At 40.6% G+C, this 25,777-nt stretch overlaps 1 protein-coding gene across 2 annotated transcripts in view; it reads left to right on the top strand.

The window, feature by feature from the left end:
• LOC133630939 (ephrin type-B receptor 1-B-like) overlaps nucleotides 1-25,777 on the top strand; it is a 341,365-nt gene that overhangs the window by 223,488 nt on the left and 92,100 nt on the right. For both annotated transcript variants that reach the window (XR_009821371.1, XM_062022818.1), the window contains exon 6: nucleotides 12,742-12,904. Coding sequence is in view for 1 of the 2 variants with exons in the window: in XM_062022818.1 (XP_061878802.1) it covers nucleotides 12,742-12,904 (163 nt within the window). In the remaining variant the exon portion in view is untranslated. The remainder of the gene's footprint in view (nucleotides 1-12,741; nucleotides 12,905-25,777) is intronic.

Genomic DNA, 25,777 nt, shown 5'->3' with positions numbered 1-25,777 from the left:
ACCCACTCGACATCCGTTGCTTTCGGTCTCCCCTAGAGGGGGGGGGTTACCCACATATGCGGTCCTCTCCAAGGTTTCTCATAGTCATTCACCGACGTCCCACTGGGGTGAGTTTTTCCTTGCCCGTATGTGGGCTCTGTACCGAGGATGTCGTTGTGGCTTGTACAGCCCTTTGAGACACTTGTGATTTAGGGCTATATAAATAAACATTGATTGATTGACAACAAGCTTTTTTATATTTGCATAGTATGTATATATTATTCATGTTGTAAATACTAATCTTTATATGTCTAGAAAGGCTGGTCCTAAAGAGGTAGGCTTTTTTTCTCAGGTCTCAAGAAGGTAACAAATACAAGAATGAGTGTTTGTGCGTGTGTGTGTGTGTGTGTGTGTGTGTGTGTGTGTGTGTGTGTGTGTGTGTGTGTGTGTGTGTGTGTGTGTGTGTGTGTGTGTGTGTGTGTGTGCGTGTGTGTGTGTGTGTGTGTTTGTGTGTGTTAAAAGTGCATCCATTCTGGATGACAGCAGCAATATATGACATTTAATTGCACAACAAAAATATTTTTTTTCTGAACCGTTGGACCAACTCGTCAACTTTGAAATCCTACTTTGGCTTTTCATACAATTATGGGCTCCTCAGAATAAAACCCAGAAAGGCGTGTTTATCGTTCTTGTCTCCTGTCCCTGTTGACTGTCCAAGTGGCCCGCGGCACTTTAGTAGACGCACAGATGTGTCACGGACGACTTTTTTTTCAAATAGAAGCTGTGAAAAAGCGGGGCTGCACGTATCTTCCATCACACTCCTTTCTTCTTCCCATCGATGTTTGTTTCCGCACTTGTCAGTCTCCGGTGAAGAGTATAACTTACCTTCCTCCCAAAGGAAGTGAAACGACTTGAGGACGCCTTCAGAAAGGATTTCATTTCGCTTGTTTTCTTACTGCAACATTAAAAATGGCGCCCTTGCAGGACCTCAGGAGTAGAACAATTGCTGCTTTATTATTGGGTTCTATTTCCTGTTTGACCTATTTGGATCTTGTTAGAATCCATCATTATTTTCTTTGCCTGCCAAAAGAAACTAGTACGATCACTTCTTCTGGCGTGTGTGTGTGTGTGTGCGTGTGTGTGTGTGTGTGTGTGTGTGTGTGTGTGTGTGTGTGTGTGTGTGTGTGTGTGTGTGTGTGTGTGTGTGTGTGAGAGAGAGAGTGATAGGAAAATGGCTCTGACTTGCTTGGAGACAAGTCGGCGCCTTGTTGAGGTGTCTTTCCTTTGGAATCAAGTAAGTTCAGTGACAGGCTGCTCCCCTTTAGAAGAAAAAACTCCTTTGTTATCCATGCCATCAAACTTTAGAACTCCTCAATAGACCGGAGCGGGAGGGTGAAGGCTAGAGATGGATGGGTATTCCAAGGCTATGTTCACACTGCACGGTCGGATGTCCAATTCTGATTTTATTTGTCAAATACGATTTTTACGGTGGCCGTTCACATTACCAAAAAAATGCCATTTCTAATGTGAATGCAATCTGACCCGCATGCTCGACATGACGGCATGACGTCGCACACACTGCAGTGTTTACTGAAGTAAACGTGGCTTCAGCGCTAGTCGGTCTCAGTACTGGCACATTGGTGGGAATTTCCAGGATTTTGTGCAATCAAAGTCAACATTTTCTGAACCAAATTATTGCGTATTGAAGATTAAAGGCCTACTGAAACCCACTACTACCGACCACGCAGTCTGATAGTTTATATATCAATGATGAAATCTTAACATTGCAACACATGCCAATATGGCCGGGTTAACTTATAAAGTGCAATTTTAAATTTCCCGCTAAACTTCCGGTTGAAAACGTCTATGTATGATGACGTATGCGCATGACGTCAATGGTTGAAACGGAAGTATTCGGACACATTGTATCCAATACAAAAAGCTCGGTTTTCATCGCAAAATTCCACAGTATTCTGGACATCTGTGTTGGTGAATCTTTTGCAATTTGTTTAATGAACAATGAAGACTGCAAAGAAGAAAGCTGTAGGTGGGATCGGTGTATTAGCAGCTGGCTGCAGCAACACAACCAGGAGGACTTTGACTTGGATAGCAGACACGCTATCCGATGCTAGCCGCCGACCGCATTGATGATCGGGTGAAGTCCTTCGTCGCTCCGTCGATCGCTGGAACGCAGGTGAGCACGGGTGTTGATGAGGGCTGGCTGCCGTAGGTGGATAGCTAATGTTTTTAGCATAGCTCTGTGAGGTCCCGTTGCTAAGTTAGCTTCAATGGCGTCGTTAGCAACAGCATTGTTAAGCTTCGCCAGGCTGGAAAGCATTAGCCGTGGAGTCACAGGTCCATGGTTTAATAGTATTGTTGATTTTCTGTCCATCCTTCCAGTCAGGGGTTTATTTGTTTTGTTTCTATCTGCAGTTAAGCCTGATGCTATCACGTTAGCTCCGTAGCTAAAGTGCTTCGCCGATGTATTGTCGTGGAGATAAAAGTCACTGTGAATGTCCATTTCACGTTCTCGACTCTCATTTTCAAGAGGATATAGTATCCGAGGTGGTTTAAAATACAAATCCGTGATCCACAATAAAAAAAGGAGAGAGTGTGGAATCCAATGAGCCAGCTTGTACCTAAGTTACGGTCAGAGCGAAAAAAGATACGTCCATCACTGCCTCTCTAGTCATTCACTGTAACGTTCCTCATCTACAAATCTTCCATCCTCGCTCAAATTAATGGGGTAATCGTCGCTTTGTCGCTCCGAATCTCTCGCTCCATTGTAAACAACGGGGAATTGTGAGGTATACTAGCTCCTGTGACGTCACGCTACTTCCGGTACAGGCAAGGCTTTTTTTATCAGCGACCAAAAGTTGCGAACTTTATCGTCGATGTTCTCTACTAAATCCTCCCAGCAAAAATATGGCAATATCGCGAAATGATCAATTATGACACATAGAATGGATCTGCTATCCCCGTTTAAATAAAAAAAAATAATTTCAGTAGGCCTTTAAGAAGGAAGAGGACAAGCGTTTTTGCTTGGATGTCTGCTTATAGAGCGTGTCTGTGGTCGAGCAGTCGGAGACAGGAGTGGTAAAACATGTGAGTTCTTAAAACATTTTATTTTCACCTGTTTTATGCTCCGTTGTCGACTATTCATTTTATAACCGTGTATTGTGGCAAATAATGACGCTTTTTTAAGACACTCTGGTCGAATGATCGTGGCCTAAGCGTGGGAGCAGTCACTTTGGCCCCGTTTACACTGCACACCAAATCTGATTAGTTTGCCCTCAAGTGACACAGATCAGGTTTAAACGACCATTGTGTGTGTGTGTGTGTGTGTGTGTGTGTGTGTGTGGACAAGGATAAGGTTAGGTGGGATTTACCCTGGATAATCTTAGCCGGCTTAGTGTAGAAGGGGCCTGTTCAAAATCACATTTTACTTGCAGAGTAAACAGTCAGCTGGGAAAAATCAGATCTCAAAAAAATCTGATTTGGGCCACTTTGGCCTGCCGTGTGAACGTAGTCATTGAAGACACATCGCATATATATTATTTTTATATTCATTGACGAAAGAGGCCTGGGTCGGATATGAACAATTTGGAATTGCACTGTTCACACTGACATGAAAAAATCTGATACAGGTCGCATATGGGCAAAGAAAATGGGAATTGACCTGCAGGGTGAACAAGGCCAATGGCCAGACTGTCGTGGTTTGTAATATAATGTACCTGCATGTTTTATTCACTGTGTAGTATTATGGTATTGGTACCTCCATTTCCCTCAGGGCAATGAAGTTATACTGTGTCTAATCTAAGAAGCACCACTAAATATTTTGACGCTGATTAATTTACTGTCTGTTACTTACAGTGGGGCTGTCAGTAGTACCGATACTAAGTCGATACCAACACGCAAAAAATACTTCGATACAATCTTTTTTCAGTACCGTTAGTATCGAGACTTTACACCCACTTTTCCTTGGTGAGCCACATCAAATCTCGGCATGTAAATGCAGAGTCAGCGCCAAAGAAGCCTGTCACGAACGCATATTTGGCGTGTCCGTTTCCCCCTTGCTGATAATGACAGGGTGGTGACATGCATCCTAACTTGCATCGTGCGCCTCACAACACAACTAAAACACGCCTGCTTCGCTAGTGAAAGACGTAGCAGAAGAGATGCACTTGATCACAATAGAAGTGAAATGAGATAAGGAAGGGACAAAGTGGAGTGTGCCGCACGTTACTACTCAAATGCAAGCGGTCATAAAAGTGAGAGTGGAGCTCCGCCACCACAAGCCCAGGGAGTTTGCGTTCAGACAGCACGCAGAAAACCTCCACCAAGTTGCTACCCAACCTTTGTCACTTTCTATAAGTGTGCTAAGTTAATTGAAGTGATTAAAAACACAACTTAGTGAGACTCTTCTGTTGTTTGACAACACTTTGCCTTCCTGGTCTAATACGTAAACACGTGGTGTTCAAAATGTGTGAGCAAAAAGGTCATGAAAAAAGCTGAAATGTTGATACTAGTAACAAAAACTACAATTTTTGTCTGTGAATTAGTGTTGTAACAATACCGATATTTTGGTACCGGTACTAAATTTATTTCGGTACTTTTCTAAATAAAGGGCACCACAAAAACATTTCATTATTGGCTTGATTTTAACAAAAAATATTAGTGTACATTAAACATATATTTCTTATTGCAATTTAGTCCTTAAATAAAATAGTGAACATACTAGACAACTTGTCTTTTAGTAGTACATAAGTAAGCAAACAAGGGCTCCTAATTAGTCGGCTGACATATGCAGTAACATATTGTCATTTATCATTCTATTATTTTGTCAACATTATTAAGGACAAGTGGTAGAAAATGAGTTAATAATCTACTTGTTCATTTACTGTTAATATCTGCTTACTTTTTCTTTTAACATCTTCTATCTACACTTCTGTTAAAATGTAATAATCACTTATTATTATGTTGTTTGATACTTTACATTAGTTTTGGATGATACCACAAATTTGGGTATCAGTCCGATACCAAGTAGTTACAGGATCATACATTGGTCATATTCAAAGTCCTCATGTGTGACATATTTCCTGAGTTTATAAACACAATATACATTCTAAAAAAACGAAATAAGATTTTGTGATGCCAAAAAATATAGACGTAATCTTAGTACTATCGACTCGATACGTGCTTGTACTTGATATCATTACAGTGGATGTTTGGTGTCGATCCACCAATGGTGTTTGTTTACATTTTGACGCCCGTGAGTTACGGTGTGTAGTGAAGCATGTTTAGCTATTCCTCATCCTGCAGGGATGATACTTGTAAGAAACTTACTTTATTTGTCGCCAGGATTAGTGATTTAGAAGTAGCTAAAACACTGCCGACAGCGGATGGATGTTAGCCGCTAACTAGCTAGTCATGTCTTAAAACATCTCTTCCTGAAGGCGTTTCAGTGTTATAACTTCACATTTATCATTAGTTTTTAAGCCAAAATGCGTCCGTTCTCCCTTTTCTGTCTACACACTGTGTCTGCTTGTAAGTACTCTGTGTGTGTGGGCCGCCGAACACGCTCGTCTGCTCGTAAACCAGCAATGTCATGACGTGACTTCGACGCGGGCGCGGGGGGGGTGGGACCGGTACGTTTCAGAGAATGATTCATTAGTATCGCGGTACTATACTAATACCGGTATACCGTACAACCCTACTGTGAATATATATTGCCTTTTTATTTGCCTATTTTCACTCAAATGACATGATGGCGTCACTCCACCACCATCCATCCAACCATCCATCCATTTTCTACCGCTTGTTCCGTTCGGGGTCGTGGGGATGCTGGAGCCTATCTCAGCTGCATTCGGGCGGAAGGCAAGGTACACCCTGGACAAGTCGCCACCTCATCACAGGGCAGGGGTGCCCACACTTTTTCTGCAGGCGAGCTACTTTTCAATTGATCAAGTCGTGGGGATCTACCTCATTTATATGTATAATTTATATTTACTTATTTATGAAATATATGTTTTTGTTAACAAGTTAAAGGTGTTTAAAGATAATGCAAGCATGTTTAACACATATAGTTAATATTGTTAAGAAGTTAAAGGTGTTTAATGATAATACAAGCATGTTTAACACATATAGATTCCTTTCTTTCATGAAGACAATAATATAAGTTGGTGTATGACCTGATTCTGATGACTTGCATTGATTGGAATCAGACAGTAGTGATGATAACGTCCGCATTTTCAAATGGAGGAGAAAAAAAGTCCTCCTTTCTGTCCAATACCACATGAAAGTGGTAGGTTTTTGCCATCTTATTTGTCCAGCTTCCGTACTCCTTTTTATACACTTTACAAGAAATACATTGGCGGCAAACTCCGTAGCTTACTAGCTTGTGCACGCCAGGTTTCTGAGACTCTTGTTTTGTTAGCGCAGGCAGGATGAAGCAGAGCTTTTATTGTGCAACTGTGCAGTCGGTCTTTGGAGTTTTGACGGCACGTACGGCGCCAGAGTCTGTTGAAATAAAAAGTGTTTCTCGCCTTCCTGTCTGTAATTTTTTCTTAATAATGATCTGGCAGCAGCCAGCGTCATCTCAGAAGACCCTCGGGTGCCGTGAATGTCAATCAAGTGACGAAAGTCGCGTCATAGTGAAGATTTCTGATCGCTCATTTATAGGACTATTTTTTTAATGCCTGGCTGGCGATCAACTGACACACCCTCCGCGATCGACCGGTAGCTCGCGATCCACGTAATGGGCACCCCTGTCGCAGGGCCAACACAGATAGACAGACAACATTCACACTCACATTCACACACAAGGCCAATTTAGTGTTGCCAATCAACCTGTCCCCAGCTGCATGTCTTGGAGGTGGGAGGACGCCGGAGTACCCGGAGGGAACCCACGCAGTCACGGGGAGAACATGCAAACTCCACACAGAAAGATCCCGAGCGCAGGATCGAACCCAGGACCTTCGTATTGCGAGGCAGACGCACTAACCCCACCATATTGAGAGAATATTAAAGGCCTACTGAAATTAGATTTTCTTATTTAAACGGGGATAGCAGGTCCATTGTATGTGTCATACTTGATCATTTCGCGATATTGCCATATTTTTGCTGAAAGGATTTAGTGGAGAACATCGACGATAAAGTTTGCAACTTTTGGTCGCTGATAAAAAAGCCTTGCCTGTACCGGAAGTAGCGTGACGTCACAGGTTGTGGAGCTCCTCACATCTGCACATTGTTTACAATCATGGCCACCAGCAGCGAGAGCGATTCGGACCGAGTAAGCGACGATTACCCCATTAATTTGAGCGAGGATGAAAGATTTGTGGATGAGGAAAGTGAGAGTGAAGGATTAGAGGGCAGTGGAAGCGATTCAGATAGGGAAGATGCTGTGAGAGGCGGGTGGGACCTGATATTCAGCTGGGAATGACTAAAACAGTAAATAAACACAAGACATATACAGTATATACTCTATTAGCCACAACACAACCAGGCTTATATTTAATATACCACAAATTAATCCGCATAACAAACACCTCCCCCCTCCCGTCCATATAACCCGCCAATACAAATCAAACACCCGCACAACACACTCAATCCCACAGCCCAAAGTACCGTTCACTTCCGCAAAGTTCATACAGCACATATATTTCCCCAAAGTCACGTACCTGACATACACATAGCGGCACGCACGTACGGGCAAGCAATCAAATGTTTGGAAGCCGCAGCTGCGTACTCATGGTAGCGCGTATCCAACTCAAAGTCCTCCTGGTAAGAGTCTCTGTTGTCCCAGTTCTCTACGTGTTTGTGTTGCTGCAGCCGGCCGCTAATACACCGCTTCCCACCTACAGCTTTCTTCTTTGCTGTCTTCATTGTTCATTAAACAAATTGCAAAAGATTCACCAACATAGATGTCCAGAGTACTGTGGAATTTTGCGATGAAAACAGACGACTTAATAGCTGGCCACAATGGTGTCCCAAAATGTCCGCTACAATCCGTGACGTCACGCACAAACGTCATCATACCGAGACGTTTTCAGCAGGATATTTCGCGGGAAATTTAAAATTGCACTTTACTAATCTAACCCGGCCGTATTGGCATGTGTTGCAATGTTAAGATTTCCTCATTGATATATAAACTATCAGACTGCGTGGTCGGTAGTAGTGGGTTTCAGTAGGCCTTTAAGAACAATGTTTGTTTCATGTACTTATTAAATGTAAAATAGCTGACTTTTGTTGTTACTTGTGACAATATTTACAAGCACAGTATTATTGGTTTTAATATAATGAGCGGTTATAGAACACTGTTGTTCTTTTTCGAATGTAAAATTATCTCTTGGAAGCTAATACTGCAATTTAAATTCTGTGCAAAAAGATGTCAAAGTGATCTTATATACTCGAGTCGACACTTTGAAAGCATTTCTATTAAGTACTGAATTTGAAAGTAGAAGGGTTCAGTTTTTTATTTTAAGTAAAAAAGTATCGGCATGGACTACTGAAATTCTGGTATGGTGACAACCATACTCTCGCATGGTTCAGTGCATGAAGACATTCCATTTTGTGTCTTCAACCGTAAATGTGTTCATTTATTTTCAGCATTGTAGCTTTGATAATGTATTATTTTGCATTAAAAGCAATGTATTTGTTGCCATTTGTTTGATTGTCACTGCATGAGCAATCAATTTAATGTTACTCATGTTCTATTGGAAAATGGCAATCAAACACAGGAAGTAACTAACTAGCAGTCAGAAACTTACTATACCATAACAAAATGGGCATTTAACTAAAAAATATGACCATTTTTGGCACCAACTTTGTATCCAAATCTTTCATTGCACCCCCTTCCCAAGTGTGAGCGTGAGTGTGTGTGCGCGCCTGTGAGGTGGACACATGGTACCCCACCATGTATGTCTGTGTGCCAAGTGGCCATGCTGTCCATTTTGCACAGTTGGCATTTTGGTAAAGCACGCACACACTCCAAGTTCATTATAATACCGTTCCAGGTTTATAGACAATAGTTTCTCACTAAAACAAAGAGGGTGGGGGATTCCTTTCAAATAGCGGCAAGAAAGGAAGTGATTTGGTGGGGGGGAGAAAAAATTTGGCAATCACCAATTTTATTTGTTGTCGCCAAGAAAAGTGCGACTATTGGAGCATTTGGGTGAAAACACAACAATGGTCCAATGAACTGTGTCCAAATGTGACCACTAGCACTGCCTTTATGTGTCCCCACATTGCCAGGTGGGTGTAGTCATGTGTTTATAACCAGTTTGTCATTTTCGGCAGGTCTTGTCTCAAATATCTTTGGTACACAGCAACCTTTTTAGGGTGTGGTCCTTCTAATCTCCATTGCATCTGATTGTCTGTTCCACAAAACATTACATTACAGGTAGTCCACGAATGTGTGTGTGTGTGTGTGTGTGTGTGTGTGTGTGTGTGTGTGTGTGTGTGTGTGTGTGTGTGTGTGTGTGTGTGTGTGTGTGTGTGTGTGTGTGTGTGTGTGGGTGTGTGTGTGTGTGTGTGTGTGTGTAATCCCCATTTGACCAGCAGCGTGAAAGGGCCGTTCCAATCTGTCGCACCCACAAGGGATGCTCCCCCATTGGATGTTTGCCATCTGTTTGGTCACCTGTCCCATGGGCAGATGGGGGCGTGGTTCTTAGAGCTGCAGAGGGACCGACTGTAGGAGCGGGCTTAATCCGTTCGTGTGCACTCAGTCAGGAGCCAAAGCAGACGACCTGGTGACTGGGTCTCCGTTCTCAGGCGGATGTTGTGTCTGCTTCAACATATATGCATGCTGCTCCCAGGCCGGGGGACAGATGGTGCCACATAATGCGTTAAAGGTCTAAATGATTAAGCCATTAAAGCTAGGTACATTCAATTTATAAACACTTCCTATCGCAAACTTCTGTCTTCCTCAGGCCAATAAGAGCTCACTAATGTGATTATGTGTGATAGGGTTGTGGTGTAACTATGTTTCGCTCAATGGCGACCACAATGATGCAATTAAACCAGGGGTGTCCAAAGTGCGGCCCGGGGGCCATTTGCAGCCCGCAGCTAATTGTTTACCGGCCCGCCACACATTCTGCAAAAATTTCAAAATTGATGATAATGCAAAAATTTAAAAAAATATTTTAAAAAAAGTAGAATGAGGTGAAATCTAACAATAAAAAGTTGCAATGTTGACACAAAGTTGCCATGCAGGCTGTTTTTTTCCTTTTGTCTTTGTTTATTTTTCTTTTTTTTGCCATTGCTAAAAAAATACAAATCTATGTTACAATGAATTATTACTTAAAAAATATCACTTTAAAATGTTTTATGTGGAAAAAATATTGCATATATTGTGTGGTTGCCATAAAAAAAAACATCAAAGTTTTATTTGACAAAAGAGCATAATACAAACAAAATAATAGTTCAAACATAAAATCGACAGATATATCTGAAGTTGATCTCGTAATTTAAGTGTTAAAAGTTAAAAAAAACTAATAAAAATGTATCACTTTATGAGTGGGGGACCTTTTGGATCCCAAATATATTTAGTAGGATTTTATTTAACTTTTCACTGTGATTACTCAAAAATATTAAATAATTAAAATCAATGGTGTCCTGCATTATTGATCTTTTAGGGCTGTAATTACTAAATACTGCATATTTCAGTTTTACTATAAAAAACAAAGTTGTCTTTGACAGAAAAGGCATAAAACCTTTTTTTTTTTTTTTTTACTTTATATCAACCTCACGTTGATATAGATTTACTGTAAGCGTTAAATAAAAAAAAATAATAATAATTTGACTTATTTTTAACAGTTTAATGACTGAGACCCTTTATGGTCCCCGGGAGCCCTAAAAGTTAAAAAAAAAAAAATCCATATATTTTGTTAAGGTTTGAAAATGAAAAATATCAAAATGGCCCCCGCATGCTTAAATTTTTCCGTGTGCGTCCCTCAGTGGAAAAAGTTTGGACACCCATGAATTAAACAATCAGACTTAGTGTTGTCCATACTTCTTCCTCGTGCTACTTCTTTTTCACTGGTTCTGTGTTGGGTTTTATAAGAAATTGCATAAGAAACAACATTTATAATGTTATACTGACACGTCCTTAGAACAGGACGTCTTCATCAAGCTTATCTGCAGGTGGAGTGTGGTGCACTCTACTTATTTCCAGTCAGGGTTATGAGAAAGTGACAGTAGTCAGTAATTACTGATGGGCCATAGCAGATTTACTACCAGCAAGCCCCAAACTACACAGGTGCACACAAACAGTGGCCCCCATTACCAGGACCTCGTTTGAAACCTTTTGCACGTTACATGTCGTAAAGACTTTTAATTATGCAATACTTGCATTGTGTTGTTTGTTTGTTTGTTAGTAAAAGGATAAAATTGGTGAAAAGGCGGGGCCGTCCATTTCCCTTGGAAAGTATGAATGTATAATGTATTTTATATTTTTGCCTTTTGAGTTTCTATCAAACAGTTCCCTCCACCCTTGTCAAACTATAAAGTGCACCGGTATATAAGCCAAATCCACACAATTTTTGAGGAAAAAATGTGTATTCATATATTAGCCGCACTATAATCCACATATATATACATTGTGATATTAGTTATTTGCACATAAAGACTTTGTGAATGTTTATGTACATACCTTAATTGTTTCCAAACGCTGCCTGTAACACGGCAGCAAAATGGATGAGCAAACAAAACAGAAGTCATGGTCATGGACCCACTAGCTGCGGAAGCTAGCTCTTTAATCAGCTAAATAGACTCAATAACTCCCTGGGACGTTTTGGTGCATGTACTGAGGAATTTGTGAGACTGAAACAATACAAAAAGAATGCCATTATAAGTTAATAATACTAACACAGACACTCGTAAACGTGTTCGCAGATTAGCTAATGCTCATGATGCTAGCGTCTTTACGTTACGATAGCACGTACAAATATGCATGAGAGCATTCGTACAAACAACACACATGGGACGGTTTAGTAAGTATTAATAGTTAAGTTATTTTTTTATACTTACAAACGTTGCTCGGAGTGATGAAGAATACATACAAGTAGAAACGCTATGGATGGCTACACTTGTACTTCCGGTTCAAAGCGGAAGGAAATACTGTAGACGTTTACCCCGTAGCATCTGCAGTGAGCGAACTTGTCCAAAAGATGGCACCATAGCAGAAACAACACACCTTTTGAGTGTCTTCGCTTGTGTTTGTTTTTTTTACTATTTGCCTTGTGGCCATCAGTGAAGAAAAATCCATAATTTACATAATTTAGCCGCACTATTTTATAGACCGCAGGGTTCAAAACACAGGAAAAAGTAGTGGTTTATAGTCTGTAATTTAGGGTGCAAACTATTTTTTTTTACCAGTTTAACGTTTAGATTAGTTTGAGACATCTTAGGGGAGGATTGTTGTGTTAATGAGACAGTAGACACGCACAAATAATCAGTACAATTGGTCAAATAGCAGAATAAACATGAGGTCCATTTTGAACGATCACTTACTTTACCTAATCAACTATAGTTCCTGACCCAATTGCCTTCAAATGGTCTTAGAGGCTGTCATTGACTTGCTGTCATATTGAAGTGCACCCAAATGTAACGCAATAAACAATATTTCTGTAATTAAAGTGTCTTATAAAGCATCTTGGAAGAAACAAGAGCTGTTCAGATGTGTCTTTACAAATGGCATAAAAGTGTGTATTACTGCGGTATATCAAAGAAAACTCTCTAACGTGTGTCCATTCCTGCTTTCAGGACCATGCAGAGATCAACTCCACCATCCTGCGCAGCCAGACCAACACTGCACGCGTGGACGGCCTGCGTTCGGGCACGGTGTACGTGGTGCAGGTGCGAGCGCGCACTGTGGCTGGTTTTGGCAAATACAGCAGCAAGATGTGCTTCCAAACCCTCACAGATGGTAAGGATGTCCGAGCCAGGAGAACACAGCCCTCACACACACAGCAACACTTGTGTTTATTACCACGGTACTATTAGCCAGTGACATTGCCACAGCAACATGAATGTATGCGTGCAGAATGCATATTTGGAAATAAGAATGCCTTTTGTTTGTGCAGCTAATTAATTGGGCTTGACCCAGAATCCTCAGACAATTGGTGTCTCGGCCGGCCATTCTGTGGCTGGAGTGCAGTGATTAGTAGCTGGAGATTTATTTTTTTCTCAAGAGAGGCAAATTACTGGAGAGGGTGGAATATAATTTCATGAACTACAGCAAGGGTGCCCATTACATTGATGGCAGAGGGTGTGCCAGTCAATTGCCAGCCAAGCATTAAAAAATAGACCTAAAAATCTTCTCCAAGACGTCACTTTGGTCACTTGATTGACATTCACGGCACCCGAGTGTCTTGTGAGATGACGCTGCCTGCTGCCAGATCATTATTAAGAAAAAATGACCGACAGAAAGGCGAGAAACACTTTTTAATTCAACAGACTCTCGCGCCGTACCTGCCGTCAAAACTCTTAAGACCGACTGCACAGTTCCTGTCTTCACAATAAAAGCACTGCTTCATCCTGCCTGCGCTAACAAAGTAAGAGTCTCAAAAAGCTAGCGCACAGGCTAGCAAGCTACGGAGTTTGCCGCCAATGTATTTCTTGTAAAGTGTATAAAAAGAAGTATGGAAGCTGGACAAACAAAAAGCAAGCACTTTCATGTGGTATTGGACAGAAAGGAGGACTTTTTTTCTCTTCCATTAGAAAATGTGGACGTTATCATCACTACTGTCTGATTCCAATCAATGCAAGTCATCAGAATCAGGTCATGCACCAACTTATATTCTTGTCTTCATGAAAGAAAGGATTGTTAAACATGCTTGTATTATCATTAAACACATTTAACTTGTTCACATATCTTTCATAAATAAATAAACATAAATGATATATATGAATGAGGTAGATCCCCTCCACTTGGTCAATTGAAAAGTAGCTTGCCTGCAGAAAATGTGTGGGCACACCTGAACTACAGTATATACTGTACAGGCCACGGCTGTTCACCTGGCGGCCCAGGATCCACAGCCCACCGGCCCCCGAGTTCAGTGCAAAACTTGGGAGGCAAGATTTTTGTGCATATTCCTGAAAACACTAGAATGCATCTTGGACCACTGTAAACACACTGGCACATCCTTGCATTGATATTTTAACAATTGTAACTTTTAATTTACATAACTGAGGATTTCCTCATGGCACCCCTTTAGACCCCCTCCTTTTTGGCAATTACACATGTTATTTTCATAATGTGATTTATGAAACTAAGGTGTTGCATGTGTTGAATTTCTTTAGTTATACGTTTGGTGCTCCTCAAGGTTCCATTTTGGGTCCTCTGTTTTGTCATCACTTGGGCTTTTCAACTGGTGGCCTGCGAGTTCAGTTAAAAAAACTTGTGCAAGACTCACACTTTTGCAGCAGATTCTCAAAACACTACAATGCTGCCGAAGAGAGGATCTTTGACCATTTTTTTTTTGCTGAAGGTCCTTCAAAACAGCAGAGAGCTCCTGTAACTCTGAGTACGTTTACACTGCAGTGGCCCAAATCAGATTTTTTTCTAAATCTGATTTTTCCAGCCGACTGCAAAAATCAGTGGGATCTTTATCTGAATGAAGTATAATTGCACACATGCCCCAATGTGGCCCCATTGTTGCCTAGACGTCACCTACATGCGCACTTTGACAAAGTGAAAACAAAGGCAGTTGACTGGATTCCGCAAATGAAGAAGGAAGTTTCTAGTACTACTACTACTTTGCAAAATAAAAGTCGCCACATCTTAAAAATAGTGTTTTTTACATGAAAGCTAATTAATATATATATATATATATATATATATATATATATATATATATATATATATATATATATATATATATATATATATATATATATATATATATATATATATATATATATATATATACACACTACCGTTCAAAAGTTTGGGGTCACATTGAAATGTCCTTATTTTTGAAGGAAAAGCACTGTACTTTTCAATGAAGATAACTTTAAACTAGTCTTAACTTTAAAGAAATACACTCTATACATTGCTAATGCGGTAAATGACTATTCTAGCTGCAAATGTCTGGTTTTTGGTGCAATATCTACATAGGTGTATAGAGGCCCATTTCCAGCAACTATCACTCCAGTGTTCTAATGGTACAATGTGTTTGCTCATTGGCTCAGAAGGCTAATTGATGATTAGAAAACCCTTGTGCAATCATGTTTACACATCTGAAAACAGTTTAGCTCGTTACAGAAGCTACAAAACTGACCTTCCTTTGAGCAGATTGAGTTTCTGGAGCATCACATTTGTGGGGTCAATTAAACGCTCAAAATGGCCAGAAAAAGAGAACTTTCATCTGAAACTCGACAGTCTATTCTTGTTCTTAGAAATGAAGGCTATTCCACAAAATTGTTTGGGTGACTCCAAACTTTTGAACGGTATTGTATGTATATTGTATATATTTATATATATATATATATATATATATATATATATATATATATATATATATATATATATATATATATATATATATATATATATATATAAAGGGCTGCAACTAACGATTAATTTGATAATCGATTAATCTGTCGATTATTACTTCGATTAATAATCGTATAAAAGAGACAAACTACATGTCTATCCTTTCCAGTATTTTATTGAAAAAAAACAGCATACTGGCACCACACTTATTTTGATTATTGTTTCTTAGCTGTTTGTACATGTTGCAGTAAAGGTTTATTAAGAAAAAAAATAAATAAATATATATATATATATATATATATATATATATAATGCCTCTGCGCATGCGCATAGCATAGATCCAACGAATCGATGACTAAATTAATCGCCAACTATTTTTATAATCGATTTTAATAGATTTAATCGATTAGTTGTTGCAGCCCTAATATATATATATATATATACAAACCCCGTTTCCATATGAGTTGGGAAATTGTGTTAGATGTAAATATAAACGGAATACAAGGATTTGCAAATCATTTTCAACCCATATTCAGTTGAATGCACTACAAAGACAACATATTTGATGTTCAAACTCAAACTTTATTTTTTTTTTGCGAATAATAATTAACTTAGAATTTCATGGCTGCAACACGTGCCAAAGTAGTTGGGAAAGGGCATGTTCACCACTGTGTTACATGGCCTTTCCTTTTAACAACAGTCAGTAAACGTTTGGGAACTGAGGAGACACATTTTTTAAGCTTCTCAGGTGGAATTCTTTCCCATTCTTGCTTGATGTACAGCTTAAGTTGTTCAACAGTCCGGGGGTCTCCGTTGTGGTATTTTAGGCTTCATAATGCGCCACACATTTTCAATGGGAGACAGGTCTGGACTACAGGCAGGCCAGTCTAGTACCCGCACTCTTTTACTATGAAGCCACGTTGATGTAACACGTGGCTTGGCATTGTCTTGCTGAAATAAGCAGGGGCGTCCATGGTAACGTTGCTTGGATGGCAACATATGTTGCTCCAAAACCTGTATGTACCTTTCAGCATTAATAGCGCCTTCACAGATGTGTAAGTTACCCATGTCTTGGGCACTAATACACCCCCATACCATCACAGATGCTAGCTTTTCAACTTTGCGCATATAACAATCTGGATGGGTCTTTTCCTCTTTGGTCCTGAGGACACGACGTCCACAGTTTCCCAAAAAATGTGAAATGTGGACTCGTCAGACCACAGAACACTTTTCCACTTCGTATCAGTCCATCTTAGATGAGCTCAGGCCCAGCGAAGCCGACAGCGTTTCTGGGTGTTGTTGATAAACGGTTTTCGCCTTGCATAGGAGAGTTTTAACTTGCACTTACAGATGTAGCGACCAACTGTAGTTACTGACAGTGGGTTTCTGAAGTGTTCTTGAGCCCATGTGGTGAAATCTTTTACACACTGATGTCGCTTGTTGATGCAGTACAGCCTGAGGGATCGAAGGTCACGGGCTTAGCTGCTTACGTGCAGTGATTTCTCCAGATTCTCTGAACCCTTTGATGATATTACGGACCGTAGATGGTGAAATCCCTAAATTCCTTGCAATAGCTGGTTGAGAAAGGTTTTTCTTAAACTGTTCAACAGTTTGCTCACGCATTTGTTGACAAAGTGGTGACCCTCGCCCCATCCTTGTTTGTGAATGACTGAGCATTTCATGGAATCTACTTTTATACCCAATCATGGCAACCACCTGTTCCCAATTTGCCTGTTCACCTGTGGGATGTTCCAAATAAGTGTTTGATGAGCATTCCTCAACGTTATCAGTATTTATTGCCACCTTTCCCAACTTCTTTGTCACGTGTTGCTGGCATCAAATTCTAAAGTTAATGATTATTTGCAAAAAAAAAAGTTTATCAGTTTGAACATCAGATATGTTGTCTTTGTCGCAAATTCAACTGAATATGGGTTGAAAATGATTTGCAAATCATTGTATTCCGTTTATATTTACATCTAACACAATTTCCCAACTCATATGGAAACGGGGTTTGTATATATATATATATATATATATATATATATATATATATATATATATATATATATATATATAGTGTAATATATTTGGGAGGGTTGTAATATTTGTATGGCTGTTAAGTAGAGGTGACACGGACATCAGCGAGGATCTACCTTTTTTGTTTTATTTTTCACTTACGTACACAACTTACACAATGTAACACATGTAGGTAGATATGCGACAGTGTACACATAATTTCTAGCCTACTAGTTGCGCACTATCAACTAGTGATGCACCGAACATTTGGCCGCCAATAGAAGACTTTGCTCACCGCAACCAAATGTTTTGATATAATATCCACTTCCGCTGGCGGGTCGCGTCTTTCCCCGCACACGCAAACGACGTAGCTTACCCAAAGGTGACGGAAAAGTCGCAATCCGGTGATATTACTGGAGTCACATTTGAAAAGATCGAAGTCTAATTACTTCCTGATGTGGCCTGAATCAGATGCAGAAAGATCAGAATTGAAGCACTTTGGAGCGTTTAGATTGGCAAAAAATATGCGATCAGTGTCACCTGACGGCAAAAATATCAGATTTGGTGAGCAGTGCAGAGGATGCAGGTTCTCTGGAATATACAAAATAAGTTAATAGTGAAGGGAGAAGTCCATCCCCCTGGTCCTTAGCTTTCTGGAAAGGTGGCCCACAAAACAATTCCTGTCAAGCGGCGCGTCGTGTGAGACGCAGAAGGTTGTTGTGATTTTAAGTGTAGACGAACGAGGAGCTAGGGGAAGCTATGCGGGGCAACAACTAAACTGGACAGACTACAATGTAAACAAAGACTGAATGCTGGACCACAGCGACGGAAAGACTCACGGTATGTGTGCAGCGGATAGCGTCCACAAAGTATGTCCGTAGTAGACAAGGTCCTTGAAAGATTAATGTCCTCACAACAAAAGGTAGCATCTGCACAACTTTAATAGTCTGGATTACATACGTAAAACAGGTGCGGGCACAAGAGCTCAAAAGGCAGGCGAGAAGCTGCTACAGGTAGTGAAAGCTACAAAGTAAGAACGCAGGGCAGGAACTAAAGCATTAAACGCAGTAGAATACTGACAAACTACTGGTAAAACAAAACAATTATCTGATGTGACAGATCCCAACAGTTCCTGTTGTACTAATAATGGGCGCAAAAATATCAATCTTGTCATATGATTCTTGACATATTGTACTCAGCAGCCTGGACAGAAAAAAATGATTTGCTTTTACTCACATTTATTTACAGTTTGTGTTATTATTGTATTATTTACAGCGGCTTTAGGTACTGTTTGTAGACCAAATGTTTAATTTTGAAAGTGTACTTGTCCACCTTTAATACACCAGAAAAATGTTTACGCTTCTATGGTTACACCACAATAGATCATTAGTCAGTACATATTACACACAGAAAAAAATAACCCTTTGGATATTTATTTCTGCTAGATATGATGACGTCTTTGAAGTTGTGCAGCAGATTTTCAGGTAATCAGACAATGTTTTCGGTATATTAGATGGAATTTTTACCTGCAAATTCCATCTAATATACCGAAAATATTGTCTGATTACAAGAACATTTGAAAAGTATATGAACAAGAAGACAAATAAGTGTGTTTATGAATTGTGCAACCTTAGTGACGGTCAGGAAAATGTTTTGAATTGTCCATGCACTTAAAGGCCTACTGAAATGAGATTTTCTTATTTAAACGGGGATAGCAGATCCATTCTATGTGTCATACTTGATCATTTCGCGATATTGCCATATTTTTGCTGAAAGGATTTAGTAGAGAACATAGACGATCAAATTCGCAACTTTTGGTCGCTGATAAAAAAAAGCCTTGCCTGTACCGAAAGTAGCGTGACGTCACAGGTTGTGGAGCTCCTCACATCTGCACATTGTTTACAATCATGGCCACAAGCAGCGAAAGCAATTCGGACAGAGAAAGCGACGATTTCCCCATTAATTTGAGCGAGCATGAAAGATTTGTGGATGAGGAAAGTGAGAGTGAAGGACTAGAGGGCAGTGGAAGCGATTCAGATAGGAAAGATGCTGTGAGAGGCGGGTGGGACCTGATATTCAGCTGGGAATGACTAAAACAGTAAATAAACACAATACATATATATACTCTATTAGCCACAACACAACCAGGCTTATATTTAATATGCCACAAATTAATCCCGCATAAAAAACACCTCCCCCCTCCCGTCCATATAACCCGCCAATACAAATCAAACACCCGCACAACACACTCAATCCCACAGCTCAAAGTACCGTTCACCTCCTCAAAGTTCATACAGCACATATATTTCCCCAAAGTTACGTATGTGACATGCACATAGCGGCACACACGTACGGGCAAGCGATCAAATGTTTGGAAGCCGCAGCTGCGTACTCACGGCAGCGCATATCCAACTCAAAGTCCTCCTGGTAAGAGTCTCTGTTGTCCCATCTCCACAAGCATGCATATCCAACTCAAAGTCCTCCTGGTAAGAGTCTATGTTCTCCCAGTTCTCCACAGGCCAATGGTAAAGCTTGACTGTCATATTTCGGGAATGTAAACAATGAAACACCGGCTACAACGTAGCCGCTACGTGTTTGTGTTGCTGCAGCCTGCCGCTAATACACCGCTTCCTACCTACAGCTTTCTTCTTTGCTATCTCCATTGTTCATTAAACAAATTGCAAAAGATTCACCAACACAGATGTCCAGAATACTGTGGAATTTTGCGATGAAAACAGACGACTTAATAGCTGGCCACAATGGTGTCCCAAAATGTCCGCTACAATCCGTGACGTCACGCGCAAACGTCATCATACCGAGATGTTTTCAGCAGGATATTTCGCGGGAAATTTAAAATTGCACTTTACTAATCTAACCCGGCCGTATTGGCATGTGTTGCAATGTTAAAGGCCTACTGAAACCCACTACTACCGACCACACTACCGATAGTTTATATATCAATGATGAAATCTTAACATTGCAACACATGCCAATACGGCCGGGTTAACTTATAAAGTGCAATTTTAAATTTCCCGCTAAACTTCCGGTTGGAAACGTCGATGTATGATGACGTATGCGCGTGACGTCACGACGGCAACGGAAGTATTCGTACCCAATGTGTCACCATACAAACTGCTCTGTTTTCATCGAACAATTCCACAGTATTCTGGACATCTGTGTTGGTGAATCTTTTGCAATTTGTCTAATGGACAATGGAGACTGCAAATAAGAAAGTTGTAGGTGCGATCGGTGTATTAGCAGCGGACTACAGCAACACAATCAGGAGGTTGTGTTGTGTTTGAGCTGGATACAAGACGCACTACCGTGAGTACAGCTTTGGCTTCCAAACATTTGATCGCTTGCCCGTACGTGCGTATCGCTATGTGCATGTCACGTACGTAACTTTGGGGAAATATATGTTTCTTGCCGACTCTGATGGCGGCCGGGGTGTCGTCGAAAGCTACAACGCCCGCCGCCGCCGCCGCTCCGTAGTTAGCTTCAATTGTTAAGCTTCGCCAAGCTGGAAATTATTAACCGTGTATTTACATGTTCATGGTTTAATAGTATTGTTGATCTTCTGTCTATCCTTCCAGTCAGGGTTTTTTTCAATTTTGTTTCTATCTGCATTTGAGCCCGATGCTATCACATTAGCTCCGTAGCTAAAGTGCGTCAACGATGTATTGTAGTGGAGATAAAAGTCACTGTGCATGTCCATTTCGCGTTCTCGACTCTCATTTTCAAGAGGATATAGTATCCGAGGTGGTTTAAAATACAAATCCGTGATCCACAATAGAAAAAGGAGAGTGTGTGGAATCCAATGAGACCTTGTACCTAAGTTACGGTCAGAGCGAAAAAAGATACACCCTGCACTGCCTCTCTAGTCCTTCACTCTAACGTACCTCATCCACAAATCTTTCATCCTCGCTCAAATTAATGGGGTAATCGTCGCTTTCTCGGTCCGAATGTCTCTCACTCCATTGTAAACAACGGGGAATTGTGAGGAATCCTTCCCCCTGTGACGTCACACTACTTCCGGTACTGGCAAGGCTTTTTTTTTATCAGCGACCAAAAGTTGTGAACTTTATCGTCGTTGTTCTATACTAAATCCTTTCGGCAAAAATATGGCAATATCGCGAAATGATCAAGTATGACACATAGAATGGATCTGCTATCCCCGTTTAAATAAAAAAATGTCATTCAGTAGGCCTTTAAGATTTCATTATTGATATATAAACTATCAGACTGCGTGGTCGGTAGTAGTGGGTTTCAGTAGGCCTTTAACGGATCAATGACTTGTTGTGTATTGTGTACATATTGACGTATGGTATTCATGATAACCATGATGGTAAAGGTTGATCATTCTGGCTTTGACATGTGCGAAGCAGATGTTGCGGTATAGAGTTTACACACAAAAAAGAGGTCCGTACAATTCACAGCCATTGTTTACATCCGCTGGCTCGCCGCCAATGCACGGCATTTGTCAGAGCAATTAGCTGCAGGTGGCTTGAAGCTGCTGACGCTTGCGCTACGTTCCACCTTCCTGCCAATCAACAACCCTCGAAATCCATTTCTTTTCTATACACTACCACAGTGTCCTTGTGCAACATTTGCACATACATAGTCTGGCAGTTTGATTGACAGGTGTGAGGAAAAAGATGGTGATTGCCGTCTCGCTAAGGTGACTGATGGCTCCCGTTTCATAATGGGTGAAGGCAGCTTGCAACAGGCTGCTGTTTACCACTGAACAGGTTGCAGTGTGAGTCCCAGCTGTCAGGGTGCGACGAGGCCACCCTATCGGTTCCTCGCTCACCTGATCTGTATCAAAAAACAGAAAGACCACCTGCGAGCTGTAGTCACCCCTCACACTGTTTCTTGATAAATGTGCGAGCAAGTCCTGTCACATGGAGTGTCCTCATACATCCTGGCAGGCCCCCACGCCTCGCTCCAAAGAATGTTTTTTTGTCACTCTAATCCTATAGGCTCATTCTACACGGGGCTTTGGGTTTAGCAGCAGATGATTTGCCTGCAGCTTGCAAAATCTAGCTCGGCTTCTGCTGCCAACACCCCTTGAAAATGGGCAAATATATTGATGTGTAGTTTAAGACAGGCATTTAGGCAGCCTGCCTCAGTCGCTTAAAAGCCTACTGAAATGAAATGTTCTTACTTAAACGGGGATAGCAGGTCCATTCTATGTGTCATACTTGATCATTTCGCGATATTGCCATACTTTTGCTGAAAGGATTTAGTAGAGAACATCGACGATAAAGTTCGCAACTTTTGGTCGCTGATAAAAAAGCCTTGCCTGTACCGGAAGTAGCGTGACGTCACAGGTTGAAGAGCTCCTCACATCTGCACATTGTATACACCAGCAGCGAGAGCGATTCTGACCGAGAAAGCGACGATTACCCCATTAATTTGAGCCAGGATGAAAGATTCGTGGATGAGTAAAGTGAGAGTGAAGGATTAGAGTGCAGTGCAGGACGCCATGGTGCATCTTTTTTCGCCCTGACCGTAACATAGGTACAAGGGCTCATTGGATTCCACACTTTCTCCTTTTTCTATTGTGGATCACGGATTTGTATTTTAAACCACCTCGGATACTATATCCTCTTGAAAATGAGAGTCGAGAACGCAAAATGGACATTCACAGTGACTTTTATCTCCACGACAATACATCGGTGAAGCACTTTAGCTTCGTAGCTAACGTGATAGCATTGTGCTTAACTGCGGATAGAAACAGAAGAACATGCCCCTGACTGGAAGGATAGACAGAAGATCAACAATACTACTATCAGGAGACACCGAACCAAACCCTGGACCTGTAACCACACGGTTAATGCTGTCCAACCTGGCGAAACCTAACAATGCTGTTGCTAACGACGCCATTGAAGCTAACTTAGCTACGGGACCTCGACAGACCTATGCTAAAAACATTAGCTCTCCACCTACGCCAGCCCTCATCTGCTCATCAACACCCGTGCTCACCTGCGTTCCAGCGATCGACTGCGCGACGAAGGACTTCACCCGATCATCGGTGCGGTCGGCGGCTAGCGTCGGATAGCGCGTCTGCTATCCAACTCAAAGTCCTGGTTGTGTTGCTGCAGCCAGCCGCTAATACACCGATCCCACCTACAGCTTTCTTCTTTGCTGTCTCCATTGTTCATTAAACAAATTGCAAAAGATTCACCAACACAGATGTCCAGAATACTGTGGAATTTTGCGTTGAAAACAGACGCTGTTTGTATTGGGACACAATGGTGTACCAATACTTCCATTCAATCCGTGACGTCACGCGCAAACGTCATCATACCGAGACGTTTTCAGCGGATATTTCCCGGGAAATTTAAAATTGCACTTTATAAGTTAACCCGGCCGTATTGGCATGTGTTGCAATGTTAAGATTTCATCATTGATATATAAACTATCAGACTGCGTGGTCGGTAGTAGTGGGTTTCAGTAGGCCTTTAATGTTGAACAGTTTGAATTGAAAAATACATGTTCTGCTAAGGAATTCATGCAAATGGAATGTATCTGTTCTGGGTTTGAACTGTCCTCATTTAGGGTTGGGAATTGATGAGATTCCACGTTCAATTCTGCTTAACGATCCGGTTCTTTATCGGTTCTCTTTTCGATTTGGAAAAAAAGATAAGAAATGGATGGATTATCATCAATGTTGTTTAGTTTAGAGCTAACATGACCTTACAAAGCAAACAGTGAGGTCTTCTTAAGAAGCACACAGCATAGAAAAACACTTTTGGAAATAAATAAATAAAAATCTGTTGAATTAACAAAATAAAACATGTGGAAATTACACAAGAATGTAACATTTTGTAACATTTTTAGAACTCTTCAGTGTCTTTGTCATCTTTTAGATTTACAAGGTGAAACTAATATAATGACATGGGCTCTTGGCATGCAACATGAGATATTTCAATATTTCAAACCTTCTTTTGATATCATGTCGATGTTTATTGCTTACAGCTTATGAAAACCTTAAATTGAAAATCTCAGAAAATTTGTTTTTTTTATTTAAAAAACTAAGTCATAATAATCAAAGTTGTATTAAATGTAGGCTTCGCCGATGTCACTTTGCATGTAATGACTTTATATCACATATTAGTTTCACATTTGAAGTTAGTTGCTGACATGAATTGACTTTTACACCATATTCCAATTTCTGTATAATATAATGACTGAGTAAAAATGTTGTTGGAAGAAAACATGCAACTTTTCTCTGACTACAATTGGACATTCACCTACTGAAGGAGCATCTATGTGGCAAATTGTTGCAAGCTTATGACCACATATTTAGCTCAGTGACAGTCGTTCCTGGCTAAGTGGTACTCTTCCTTGCCGCGGTGAAAACTAGCGGCAGACGTGAACTGGAGCCATTACTTCCCGCCTCCAAACCAGTCAGAATGTCTCCTCATGCTCATCTAAATGAGAAGGCATTCATTTCAATACAGCAGGTAATAGCACTGACATTATAGGCGGTATTAAAGGCCTACTGAAACCCACTACTACCGACCACACAGTCTGATAGTTTATATATCAATGATGAAATCTTAACATTGCAACACATGCCAATACGGCCGGGTTAACTTATAAAGTGCAATTTTAAATTTCCCGTGAAACTTCCGCTTGAAAATGTCTATGTATGATGACGTTCGCGCATTACGTCGATGTTTGAAACGGAAGTATTCGGACACATTGTTTTAATTATTAATCTACTTGTTCATTTACTGTTAATATCTTCTTACTTTATCTTTTAACATGTTCTGTCTACACTTCTGTTCAAATGTAATAATCACTTATTCTTCTGTTGTTTGATACTTTACATTAGTTTTGGATGATACCACAAATTTGGGTATCAGTCCGATACCAAGTAGTTACTGGATCATACATTGGTCATATTCAAAAGTCCTCATGTGTCCAGGGACATATTTCCTGAGTTTATAAACATAATATACATTTTAAAAAAACAAAATAAGATGTTGTGATGCCAAAAAATATCGACGTAATCATAGTAATATCGACTAGATACGTGCCTGTACTTGATATTTACAGTGGATGTTAGGTGTCGATCCACCAATGGCGTTTGTTTACATTTTGATGCCGGTGAGCTACAGTGTGTAGTGAAGCATGTTTAGCTATTCCTCATCCTGCAGGGATGATACTTGAAGAAACTTACTTTATTTGTCACCATGGAGGCGAGGATTAGTGATTTAGAAGTCGCTAAAACACTGCAGAAGGCGGATGGACATTAGCCGCTAGCTAGCTAGCCAT

Source organism: Entelurus aequoreus, linkage group LG16 (assembly GCF_033978785.1).
Source record: "Entelurus aequoreus isolate RoL-2023_Sb linkage group LG16, RoL_Eaeq_v1.1, whole genome shotgun sequence".
NCBI classification, from domain to species: Eukaryota; Metazoa; Chordata; class Actinopteri; order Syngnathiformes; family Syngnathidae; genus Entelurus; species Entelurus aequoreus.
This window is presented reverse-complemented; position numbering and strand designations above follow the sequence as displayed.